This window comes from Crassostrea angulata, chromosome 6 (assembly GCF_025612915.1).
Source record: "Crassostrea angulata isolate pt1a10 chromosome 6, ASM2561291v2, whole genome shotgun sequence".
Lineage (NCBI taxonomy): Eukaryota > Metazoa > Mollusca > Bivalvia > Ostreida > Ostreidae > Magallana > Magallana angulata.
This window is the reverse complement of record NC_069116.1, coordinates 28,861,090-28,875,130: the sequence shown is the minus strand read 5'-3', so window position 1 is coordinate 28,875,130 and position 14,041 is coordinate 28,861,090. Positions and strand designations below refer to the sequence as shown.

The 14,041-nt window shown below is 33.8% G+C and overlaps 1 protein-coding gene across 1 annotated transcript; it reads right to left on the bottom strand.

Annotated features, from left to right (window-relative positions):
- Nucleotides 1-1,094: 1,094 nt before the first annotated feature.
- Nucleotides 1,095-3,064, bottom strand: LOC128189311 (dual specificity protein phosphatase 3-like). The gene is made up of 3 exons (XM_052860865.1): nucleotides 2,793-3,064; nucleotides 2,068-2,291; nucleotides 1,095-1,578 (listed from the first exon to the last, which is right to left on the bottom strand). The coding sequence occupies exons 1-3, from the start codon at nucleotides 2,951-2,953 to the stop codon at nucleotides 1,385-1,387; spliced, it is 579 nt and encodes a 192-aa protein (XP_052716825.1). The 5' UTR covers nucleotides 2,954-3,064; the 3' UTR covers nucleotides 1,095-1,384.
- Nucleotides 3,065-14,041: the final 10,977 nt, after the last annotated feature.

Genomic DNA, 14,041 nt, shown 5'->3' with positions numbered 1-14,041 from the left:
TTTTTTTTTTGAGAGGGGAGGGGGTATTTATAGTTTTAAAAGAAAATCATATAAAATGGATAAACTTGCTTCCCCCTAAAATCGTTCTTTACTTTTTGAGAGAATTGATCAGTCTGTAAAATGTAATTTGTGTTTGAAAATTATGAAATTTTGGTCTAATGTTAAAGCGAATTCGAATCAAACGGCATTTACTGGCACTGCAATTTAATTATATGACCAGAGTTATAACTGAACTCTTGCTTAAATTAGTTTTCGTTGGACTTTAAAAATTCATGACTTTAAAAGAGAATACGATATAGCCACTAAATGATCAACTCTGTCGTTTTTGATGTCCTTTAACTCAGTCTGTTATCAGAAACTGACATGACCAATGTGACTTTAATCAGGAAACAAATACTTCCATTTTCGTTGTTGTTTAATGTTTAGCAAGTAGAGCAACAGCAAAAGGCCCTTTACAAATGGCTCAATACTGCCATAAACAAGCAACCATTTTTTCTTATACATGTATATAAGAGTTCACTCCTTAGAGGTACACGTATAGAATAAGCCTTTTGAAGAGAAAGTACCACTTTTAAGATGCATTCATATAATTCTTACTTGATCAATACAAACCAATGAAATCGTACTCGTTAAATTAGAAAAAAAAAGCAAATATAAACCCATACAGTCGCTGATTTAGGTAAACTTATAAATATGTTAGCGGACTACTCAGACTGTTTAGGCCTAAAACCGATTCTCGCTACTTACCTTTCTTCTCTACCTCCAAGTTTTTTGTGCAAAAATAAAAAGTATAAAAATTGATTGGTTATTGGCGATGCACTAGTGACCAGTTTAGTACAGAATACAAAGACAAACACTAAATAACAAGGAAAATGTGATTTTTATTGTTTTAGGAAAGTACTTTTTCATTTCGGGGACACAGTTTCAGATCTTTTAAATAACCAAATATACACGCACACAGACATTCTTTTTATTCATTTAATGAAAAATACAACAATGTACATCTATGTCCAGCAATTGATATTTGAAATCTTCAGACTGACCAACCCAGGTAGAGGTAACCAAGCGGTTCTATGTTGGTGACACTTGTTCCGTGTAGTGATTGGGGAAATACGTGTAGCTGTCATCTCGAGGAGGATAAATTCCATCTGAAGCTTTGTGTGCATGTACAGTAGTTTGGAATCACTAATATTCGCGGATGCTATCTTTTCGTGGTTTCGTGGTAACCTCTCATCCATGAAGTTACAACATCGACAATTTATGGCATTATTGTTTATAAATAAGAATAAATCCACGAAATCTCGTCCCAACGAACCTGTAAAAACTGTTATCTACGAAAATTTGCCTCCATCGATTTGTAAAGATTCCACAGTACACTATTTGTTCATCTTTGTTGCTGTAACTGTTGGTCCAGTTCACAGAGTTGTTTCAGGAAGCCGTCGTTGGGGAAGATTTCCCTCTTGTCGCGGACTAGTTTTACGGCGTCCATTACGGACATCCCTCGTTTAATCATCAGATAGGACAGGACAATGGCGCCGGAACGACTCATTCCGCTCATACAGTGCACGTACACCACCCCTGTGTGGACAATAAAATTTTTCGTTTAATTAAAAAATTAAATAATCAATAATAATATTAATGTTTAATAATATTATATAATAATATTAATAATTAATAATTTTAATCATACCTAACATGCATGACATACAAAAACAGTCGCTTACCTTCAGTTTCCAGACATTTCATATTCATACTTCTTCTACTAATTAATAATTCTAATAAGAGTTTGACTGTATACTTTAAACTTGATTTTAAAACGTCAGAGAGAGAGAGAGAGAGAGAGAGAGAGCATCTATAGCAGTGGCAAAGAACAGAAGCTAAACGGGAAAAATAATAAATATTAGACCGTGTTCTCATTCAATGTATTCCACTGGCAGGTGTGGCTATAGTACTGTCCTTTCCAAAAATGTTGATTATTTAAAATCAAAATTTTTAAAGTCGAATTGACATGAAAGTATCAACATTTCTTAAAAGGACAGTGTACTCTTATAGGATTTGTGTCTTTACCTTTGTTAGCAAGAGCCTCCACGATGAAGTCCGCCGCGGGCTGGAAGAACTTGTTCATGGGGAACCGTTCTACGTCCAGTGCCTCCAGCCCTAGGAACTTGATATCTGTGTCCGAGAAATACCCCTCGTCCGTATTGATCTGATTAGACTTTGTTCCCTGGGCACAGTTGACAACATGGGTAACGTTCTTCCGTTTTAACTCCTCTTTATTTTTGGCTATAAAACTGAACACAAAGGAGAAAATATCGTATTAAAAACAAGATAAAAGACAAAACACAGACAAATACATTTATTTATGTTAGACAATGACTTTACTTTACAATTCAGGTGGCATTGGATAGATTTTCAAGACTTTAGGTGTAAGAGATATTTTTGATATATTTTCCGGGTGTATTTTATTCTTTTTATCAAGGGGGCACATTTTAATTTTAGGTACATTTGACAAAATAGTATTATATACATTTCATACAATATGGAATGAAAATGTAAACGTTCTATTGCCATTTTTTTCTCTTAAAATGTACGTAGCAAAAGTAGAGTGCATAAGTTTAGAACATGAAAAATCACAAAATCATAGGAAATTTTCACCCCTTCCCTAAAAAAATTAACTATTAAATGGTGATTCAGATTAGAGTAGAATAGGTAGAATTATTCGATATTTGGCTGATTAGCGACTGACCATGTATATGTACCTGTGTTATAAATATGATACCATCTGTACTTACTAATTACCCAAGAGAATCCTTGGGTACACCTCGTTGAAGTTCTCCCTCGGCTCCGAAGGTATGAACGCCCAGGGCGAGGGCTGGGTTCCCGCCAGCTTCTTACGAGAATCATGGATTTCCTGGCGTTTGATGGTCAGGTAGTTTTTCACGTCTTCATACATTTCGAGAAACTTTGATGATGTCTGTCAGACATTTGGTTAAAAAATTCTTTTGTCCACGTCAATTCTTTAAATAGCCGATACCGTAAATCCCTTCGTAATCCGTCAGGAATTGTTTACATCGTTGTCGAGTGAAGAAAGATAACTCTAAAGACGTTTTGTATATATGTTGCAATTTTTAATCGAAAGTTAAAAAATATAACGAATTTACTTTAGATTAAAAATTAGTTATATGACACATGTATAATCATTTTACATTGGTATAGAAGATTTTGTGTGGAATTTTTGTAAAAAAAAAATCTTTATATTTTCATCATAGTTCTTGTTAAGTTTACATTTGTCCGAAATTTAAAAGAGAGGTTTTAAAAATTGCAACGTGTGCATCTCTGGATATTAATTCCTCGCGTTTAATCAGTAAGTAATTTAAAAAAAATATATCTAACGTTGTGACTTTATTCTGGTGTTATCAAATTATTGAAATAGTTTAACGTGTAAGATATTTTTGTTTTTCAGTTCGGCGAGAAAATAAAATGAATGTTACCTTAAGAGAAAAGTACCGAGATAAATCATTGTATTTGTTCGATTAAAACTCTTGGTTTACATGTATTTAAAGAATAAAAAGCTTTCTTTGGTGATTCATCCGGTATATGAAGGTAGCGACATTGCAGAATATTTACATAACCCGCGTTATTTAATTATTTAATTGTGGACAGAATACTTAATAATTTTTACACTAAAATAGAGTTACCATCTATCACACGATTTTGAACATTCATTCTTTGCAAAGAATATGAAATATCATGTTTTGCCAATCTTTTCAGAGTTGTCTTTCTTTTACTTATTACAAGCATGGGAACACTGGCACCAGACGTTATAAATTTTTTACATAATAAAAATAAATACCCTATAAGTTCTGTAATAATACACAATGTTCAGATCGGCGCCAGCTTTGTTTTATTTCAAACTGTCAGATGAGGTAGAATTTTTGCTTAAAACTAATCGGTAAAATTATTTTGCGTTCCTCTTCGTCTTCCGACCCCAGGGGCTCGGTTGTTGGATTGTGAAGTTCCTAATTATTTGTTAAAATTGGTAATCTTAGAAGTATTTCTGTGTATTGCAAAAAATAAATTCACTAACCCCCCCCCCCCCCTCCCAATTTCAATCATGTTTAAAAAAGTGTATTCAATGTACATTATAAATAGGATTATAGGGGGTCCTCGGTTCGAGCTATATATGTTTAAACAAGTTTTCCGATTTCTCCAACAATTTCTAGCGGGATCTAGGTTGGAAAATGATCAAATAATTAAGAACTTTACTATCAAACGATCGAGCCCCTGTGCTTCCAAATATAGCACTGATACGAATCATCAAAAGGCGTCGATTTTGAATTCGATCAACATACCAGTTAAAATTAAGAAAAGGGATACTATGAACAGTCAATTATAACTTTTATTACTCAAAGTTTATACAAACATATTTATAAATGGACATATTTTGAAATATTGAAACAAATACACGGTGCAGGGAAATTTCATTTACACATACGTGACAACTTCCGTCCCCCATTTAAACAAAAAATTAAACAGAAAGTCTAAGAGGATTTTGCATTGCAAGGCGACACAGAACTAACAAAGTTTCTGGAAAAGATGTACAAGTTTCTCATCATAACTCTCCGTAAACATTTCTTAATTTATGTCAAATTCTAAAAGCAAGAAGAAGGGTCATGTCATTAAAGAAAGTTTTTTGCCTTATTTCATTTACTGCTTTTCTCCTATAGGTACATCGTATTTTTTATGGCCAGAACGTAAGGGAGACAAAGTAGAAAATGAAACCAATAAATTTATAACAAACATTCGAAATAACGCTCGTTAAAGGAACAATAAATAAAAATAGAAAAGATCCATTCAGTTATTGTGACTTGAATTTAATTTAAAGCATTTCTAAATTTAAATTAAATTTGAAACTGAATTTTTACGTTCAAAGCCATATAAATGTGTCCCATCTTATTATGGAATTCCATTCCTACAAAATGTTGCTATCCTATCATTTACAATAAAGTCATGTCAATAGATTTTTTATAACCTAATTTGAATTATTTGTGTACAGATATGACTTTTTTTTTACAGGTTTGGTCCATTTTTGTTTTCAGTTGATTATTTTGGCGGTGAAATGACATATATAGGGGCATATTTAAGCTACTCTTCTCACAAACACGGATACACCTAAATCCCTACCCCCCCCCCCCTTTAAAAAATCTTTAGTCAGTAAAGGGCGTACACATGACTATTGTAAAAAGGATGGCTTTCGGTTCCGCAAATATGAAAGAAAAATAAGACAGTGTTCCCACAATTTTGAATTGTTTTGTCATAATTCTGTCAGCTAATGCAAAATCGAACACGTGCTTAACTGGAAGAAGGGTGGCTGGCAATTATTTGCGCGGCGCAATAAATCATGTTTTATTTTTGTATATTAGATTCAAATATAGACTCATTAGCGGGTCAGCATCATTTGCCCCCCAAAAAAACTAAACGCTGAAAGTAGGTTCATTACATTTATCAAAGGCGAGCGACAAGCGACGATTTCTAATCGATGGATTTCAAATTCTAATTTAATTTATTTTGAACATTTTATTATCAACAGACGAAAGGTAATGGAATAAAAGTAATCTAGTGAAAGGTCGGGAAGACCTTATTGCTAGTGAAATAATGCAAATAGCACATGGCAATTTCCCTTTTTGGTGTGCGATAGTCTTTGACTAGCTACCATCTTATCCCCTATCTATGCTCCTGTCGTGCTGCTAACGCATATTTCATATAATTTTGATTATCAGACGCGACAGATCAAAAGAATAGGGACAGATACATAATGCCAAACTCACTATAATGTGGAAAAACCCTCTTATCTCCGCGCGATTTGCAGTCCTATAGGCGTAATTATACTATAATCACTTCAAACGTAATTTTTTATACTTTTTACAATTGGGAAATCAAAATTTATAAATTCGTTCTATAAGATCTTAATCTGTGTTTTTGATCTATTATGTTTACATCAGCGACGAAGATTTAATCAGCAGATGAGTATAATTTGAAAATGGACTCTACAGGAATTCTGCAAATTAATCGAATAAATTATTACTGTTTTTATGGCCTGCAGTTTTTATTATCTGTGTAAGAATGTAATTAGAACTTTCATTTTCATCTTGCATTGTGTCATGCTGAACGTCACTCGGTGTAGGTTAAGTAATTATTTTTTATTGGCAGCGGGTTTACACAACTTATTTTATCGTTGGTTGTGCGTGTGTGTTGAAAACTTTGGCGATGAATATTGTTTATGATATTTAGTAACAAATCTCTATGCATACAAGATTAAAATATCTTTCTTTAAAAAAATACCCCCCCCCCCTTAATTAGACAAATTAACACACTAACAAGAAAAGAAAATCTTAAAATTTAATTGTAATTAATCTGGGCTGAGTATTACAAAAGAACTTACGACTTACGATCAAATTCATGAATGCTAATTAATCACCAACTAATCAATGATTTATTCATATGGCTGGAAAATATAACTATGGGATTTAAAATATTTGTAAACTAATGGTGTTTTGTCAATTTTGTTTTCTAAAGATTGTTTTACGAGACTGTAAATATTTACGACTTTGTCGTAAGTTCTTTTGTAAAATGCAGCCCTGAATCACATTTTGCCACCACTCTCTCTTTTCCGACAAAAGATAATTTATTCAAAATAAGAAAAAAAGTTAACATATATTCAAATGCATGGCATCGTATAAACCATATACACTGTAGTTTATATCAAATTTTTAACTAAATTTTGGCTTAGATATGCGAATGGGAGTCAGAATTAATGAAAGACTGGTATCTATGTGTAAATCATACATAAATATCTGAATAATCTCATACTTAAATAAAATCTCCGTACATAAACTATTATATAAATTGGTAGTCTCTACATGAGTTACAACGTGACGCTATACACTAAGAACGTTTCTGCTGTGTGACGCAAAGAAACTCTAGTGTAAAATACTAGTACAGATGCATCATTGTAGCACTTACTGCATGATATATGTGAGTTTATTATTTTTTCAATTTAACTAACAATATTCAATTTTTATCTGTGTAATATTGTTGGGAATTTCAAATATAATGCTGTGACAGGTAGTGGATGTACCCAGAGACTTAGCAACAAAACGAACTGTCAATTTGAGCAGCTACTGTATGACAACGAGGTCCTCCGGAAGTGGTACCGTGCATTAGCTTCCGGGACTTCAAGATAAAACTGCTGCTTGTAATAACTTAACATCATTAGACTAAGGTTCTCTCCAAATTGTGGAATTTTTTTGTTTTGGTTTTTTTTTGGGGGGGGGGTCTTTTTCGTTTGTTTTGTTTTGGGTTTTTTTTTTTACAAAAAGTTTATATTGTATGTTTGCGTCTTCAAACTAAACTTAGTACAAAGGGCCAAGGAAACCTGTTGTAATAATTCCAACATAACTGTCGAGTTTCTATTTCATCCTCTTGTATCAATGTAACGCCAATTTAGAAAGGCCAAACGCCGAGGTCACAGATGACAGACTATTCCAATATGGCCGATTGGCCTCAGCTTTTGCAAACTCTCTATCGATCTAGCGCATTATTTGTGGAGAAAAAGATGCAAAGGTTGGGTTATAAACCGACAAGAGAAATTTTTGTGTCCAATAAAGAATGAACCCTCAATATCAATATTAATTTGTAACAGTGAGAGATTATAGTTACGTGCTGCAGTCGTCAAATCGAGCCGGGGTTAATTCTATCAATAACGAGCAATTATGGACCCGTATGAAGAAAATGCAATCGGCAGTGATTTATCAAAATACAATTGTCAATAACAGATTTATTCATGACTGTTTGTGACATTTATGAAAAAAAGAATGATAGAATATTTCAGCTTCCCTGGTCCTGGCAGATGTTAAAATGCTCGATCAATGCATTTTTTCTATCAATTTCGGAAGTCCTCTCTGATCAAGCGAAAGGGATAAAAAATGAACCCTGTCGATGATAAGGCGTTCTACGATGGCAAACATTTATAATTTATCAGTCATTTTATATTGAGACATGTTGGTGTGATAATTGGGTATAACATCGTATGAAATCAGAGGATAAAACTCTTCGACACTTAGGGCGAGCGATAACACGGGGGGAGTTATGCAGAGATATTTTCTACAAAAGCTACGGAATGTGCAGGAAGAATATTTAGCTAGCACTTCATGTACAACCAATGCTAAAAAAATAAAATCACAATAACTTGAAAATAAAATCATGTATCATTGTTCCACCCCTCTCTCTCTCTCTCTCTCTCTCTCTCTCTCTCTCTCTCTCTCTCTCTCTCTCTCTCGGCACCTTCAGTATCGTGCTTAACGAATTCTGCGGTCTCTCCCTCACCCTCTGATCTTACTTACATGTTAAGTAACTGACCTTTAAAAGAATGTGTGTTAATGGTACATATTCTTTGTTGTTGGCGGTGATTTGTACAATGATGCTGCAGTTTCGCGACCTCAATGAAACCCATGAATGAAATACCCGTCCATTCATGAATTCCAGAGCCTATGCGGGTGGCCGTTAAAAGATTGATCAATCGAAATCTACAGCTTGTCTCGTAATCCGAATTGGGGTCTTGTGTGAGCAGAAAGAATTTAATAACATCTTTCCTTCCCCTCAAAAAAATATTACTCACATGGCATCGGCAACTTGAAACACTAATCCATGAATAATCTAGGTGATATTGTCTGCAAAAACCCCCTTTATTGCCCAAGAGATGCAATTCTTTGTGAAATATTTATGCCCTCTCTGTGTTATATTTGTGAGGAAAAAAATATTTACCAGCGATATAGTACTTTGTGGCATTTTTTTTATCCTTTTATACGCAATTAATAGATTAGATTCATTTGATACTGTTACAAAAATACACGTTTAATATTGAATTTTGTCAAAATGGTTCGGTTTCCCGAGTTTCTATAATTATGTAATGCAAATGTACTATGATCACTTCAACTTTTAGTATAATTAATTGACATTTATGTATCAAAAAATATTAATGAAAAAAACCTAATGAATTTATACTTTATATAATCAAAACCACCAGAGCAAATAAAGTAATGTCCATCTTACACAGGAAAATAATGAAATTTAAAAAAACAAAAAGCAACTGATTAGTGCCATTTCTACTGAATTACAATGCGATGCGACTGGAATTACATTTGTTCTATGGCAATATCATTAACAAACTTTTGTAGGCGGTGAAGTATTTTAACGCAGTTTTGTCTATCGTCATGTAATCTTGGTTGGGGGAGGGGGAGGGGGTGTCGTAATACTGCAATAGCACAGTAATCGAAAGAAAGGCGAATGTATATAAAAAAAAAAGTATCGAATAAAAACTAAACTGAACATTTTTTAACACATTAGTAAATAACTTACCGGGGCAATTTATCGACCAGAATAGTTAGAGATGCTCTTTCTCTCTCTCCATCCTTCTCTTTCCCTCCCTCCATCATACTCTCTCTCTCTCTCTCTCTCTCTCTCTCTCTCTCTCTCTCTCTCTCTCTCTCTCTCTCTCTCTCTCTTCTGCACATATAAAGGAATACCTTACAAGGCTTCTACATTTCTTCAATTATTGCAAATCAAATCCATGGATCTTGATGAAAAATCGATGCTGGCGATGACAGTTTCTGGAGAGGAGCTATAACGAGATTTTGACAAATAAGACGCCCGACACAAACAACGGATTAATATGCATATTAAGTGAGGAGCGATGGACTGTATTTTTTGATTGGCTTTATTTGATGGAAAGCGAATCGTCATAATTGAACAGAAATCCGGGAGAGATGACCCGGTGTCGCTAAAATCAGCACGGGACTCCGGGAAAAGGCCAAAGGCCCACCGAGATCGGATTGCATCCGCTGTTAGCTAGTGCAAAGGGCAATAATGATATTGTCTCCAAACAAAACTACCCCCCCCCCCCCCCCAACAAAAAAAATTAACCAGCAAGATTTTAAACTACAGATTGTATCTAAATTACCTCCCTTAGTCCATAATTTGGACAATATATATCTAAATGGTTGTAGCTGTCTATGAAGAATTACGTGTGTAGTGTTGAAAAGTTTATAATGTGATTAAATTGATAACCTGGTTTCACTGAATAGTTTTATGATCCCGTATAATAATGTCTTTGATAAATAGAGACGATTATTCGTAGAATAATATAAAAGATAGTAATTTCAAATCTCTCAGAGTACGTCAAGCAAGTCTCCTACAGTACTGCATTAACTGAGTATGCAATTAATCCTGAATGAACGACATGAAAGCATTAGCTGTTACGTCATTGAATTTTGTCATGGTCATTAAGGCTCTTGACATACTCGGCCTGAACAATGATCTCGTACCATTGTTTTTTATATGAACCGTGGCCGAGATATTATATCAAAGGAAATGGTTGTTATTTCAATTGAAATCATCAAAATAATTACACAAGAACGTGCTTTTCCCCCGGGTTCGTCCAAAAACACCCATAGATCATGCTGTTGCAATCATATCTCCATATTCCAAATAGCCATCTTGTATGACGTTATTTCAGAATCACAGGAAGGAAACTACTTTGTGGGAAGTATAACAATTTCTCGCCATAATTCACATTCCCATATTATTTGGTTTTTTTCCTGAGAATTTTGTCATTTACTGTGTTGAAATATAGCTCACTAAATGGTATAAGGTTTGTTTCATTTGAATAAAAATGTCTTTTGGGGTGATTCCAAAGTTAATCTCTGTATTCGAATGAAAAGTTACAAAAGACAGATAATGGATTTTCGATGTTCATTTTTTACGGAAAGGGTCATCTTTATATGACTGCATTGCACATTATTGTTGAAGATCAACAATTATTTTAATTTGATTTTTCCTGGGTGATTAATTCGCTATTTTTCAAGGGGCACGAATGGCGGGTCGGTTTTGATGGCAGTTCAATATGGCCAACCGATCGTAAAAATATTGGTAATGTAGCACCTTGAATCTGATTGCCAGAGATTTGAATTTTTTGTGAAGGATATTAAAACCATTGACGGGTCGGCATGATAAGGGTGATTACATCGACAAAAGGCCCCTCCAAGTAAAATTAGTACGGACAATTGTTCATAGAAACAAATTCCACTTTTCATTAAGAAGCATCCGCGGAGTCTGAATGCAAAATCAATTGGGTTTTTAATATTATCACGGTTTTCATATATACATAAATGCATCGTTTTTAATAAACTTTTAACCTACTCAACGCCATGGAATAGAAAGTGATTATCCTAATCTAAAAAAGAAAAAAAAAGTTGGAATAAATAACGGGAAATACTTTGATGGCTCTGCCTGGGTTTTTGAACATATTAATTAAAATCATATCAAGCATTCAAATGAACCAAATCAACTTATTCTGACGGAATATTGGATCGGAGAGGGAAAAAAACGCCAGTGATATTAAACTTTTGTCCCTGATTTGATCTGAGTCTGTAGGTTTCGCAGTCGCGTTATTTCGCTGCATAAAAGCACCAGCTGCATTTCAATGAACTTGTGATGCAAGCTACAAGCTCCGGAAATATGAAAATGACAAGCGATCTCGTATATGAGCCATATTTCACTTTGATAAAAGATCCATATTTAATGTGTTTGTGTAATGGAAATTAAAAAAAATACACCGAGATTAATCATCATTCACTGAACTTTTATCACTTTACAGCCATTTCAATGTTTGGAATATTATTCAACTCTATGTAAAGCTATGCATATGTTGAAATGCAAACTTCATGATTCGACAAGTGGAATGTTAAAAACTTTTCTTCATTATGTACTTGCATAAATGATAAAACATCTGCGTAGTATAAAAAAAAAATGTTCTCATTATTTGCAAATCTGAATCTTAAAAATCACAATTTTTATAATAATTCTCATTTATCTTTTTCAGATATTTATATATAACCCCCCACCCCCACCCCCATCGCCACTAAAGTCGAACCATGCGAAAAACAGTTTTTGAGTCAGTACACAACTATAAGCCTTTAGACCCATTGTACATACGAAATATTGTTTTGATTTTTTCAAATGAGAAATTATATCACCCATTAAAGTTTTATATAATGTCGGTTTAGAATCTTTTTAAGTGTTCTGTAATTTTTTTTTCAACCAAAAAATAATAATTAATAATAATAAATAAATAAATAAATAAAAAGGGACGAGTAAATTGGAAGAGCATAAATGTTCCAGTATCTTCGATATCTGACAATGTTCAGCATGTACTCTACGTGCACTTTTTGCTATATACTGTATAGACATTCTGAAGTAATGACGGGGATTATATTTAGTTTAAACAAGAATTTTCTGTAGATTAGCGCATGTGGTCAGACACACACATACAAAAAAAAATCTCTGACTTTTTTGGCAGGTGAAGATTTTCAGATTCTAAAGAGAAAACCTTGCTAACCTAACGTTTAGCGATGGCGTTTGAAGTCGTATGTATTTATATAAAAGCCAATAAGCGGCCCTGCGAAGCCTCACCATATTGTACGTGCAAAAATCTGATATGATTGTTTATACTCAAAATTTTCTTTATTTTCCATTTCATTTACCATTTCGCACATATTGTGGCGCAGCGAGTGATCAAGATTTACATAAAGCCCTTTCTTATAAACAACATATTTTCCTTTTCATATCGCACTCGATATGATCCCGGGGAAATGTTTTAATTTAGAAATAACTAAACTGCTCGACCCTAGGCAAGGTGCGATGTTTCAGCTTTACAGGTGTGTAAAGACGTAAATGAACAGACAAATCTGGAGAAAAATATTTTTGAATTACGAGTTTTGTAGCCGCTACTTAACACGAATTTCTAACACGTTTCAGAAATTTCTTCTGACAAAGTCTCCTAAACAAATTTAATCATGTTTTATGTGTGTTCTCTCTTTCCTCTTTTTATAAAATCCAAGTTTGACAAAACCCATTGCATAATATGAAGTCTATTACTTTGATTAATAAGATACCCCCCCCCCCCCCCTTTTCTTCGATTCTTTTTTTTTGAGGGGGTGGAAAGTAAAATCTAAATATACTTGTGTAATACCAATGTATAAGAATAATGTGGTTTCATTAATGTTCCGGACATCTCCTTTTGTGGAAAATTGGTATTCAACAAACATTTTTGAAACCACGATTATTATGTTTAGTTTATATTGAAACTGTATTAGAAATACTTTAGCCATTTCTTCGAAACTCACAAGCAAATGAACTGGATAAAAGTTTACACTTGTATAAACGCCCACAACAACCTAGGGCATCGGTTTGCTTGATAGTCTCATTCAAAGAAGGAATTGGAATCCTCACCTCAAGAACAGGTTAGACTGCTCTCTAATGAGAGTGGATACTGAGTTCCACTACTTCATCATTTAATGGTATTTATCAATGTCCATGTATGTACATGTTGTGTGACTGTGCTGTATTTTGAGTTGTATTGTTTTTGTATTTGTCAACCTTGTATTTGTGATTATTTATTGTCCTGATTGTTGTCTTGATTGTTGTTTGGTCTACGTGGCTGTTGCCTGTATTGATTACTGATGTTTGTGTTAATTTGGTTTCAGTGTGTTGTTTCTCCTGACAAGGTCTATGCCAATGTTGTCTGTGTTGTTTTGAACTTAGTCTATGTTGTCTGTACTATGTTGTTTGTATTTGTGCTGCTTTAGTACATGATGTCTCTTCTGATAAGGTCTATGTTTCAATTGTCTGTTTTATCTTGGACTGTGTTGTGTGTTGTGATAAGGTATATGTTTCAGTTGTCTGTTTTATTTTGGTCTGTGTTGTCTGTTGTGATAAGGTCTATTTTTATTTTCTATGTTGTTGTTGGTCTGTGTTGTCTTATTGATTAAGTCTATATTGTTGTTGTCTTCTTCACTTTGGTTTATGTTGTCTGAACTGATTGATTTTATGTTGTTGTCTGTGTAAATTGTCTTTGTCGGTTGTTTTGATTAGGACTTTGTTGTTTTTGTTGTTTGTTATTTCGGTTAACGTTGTCCGTAATTAC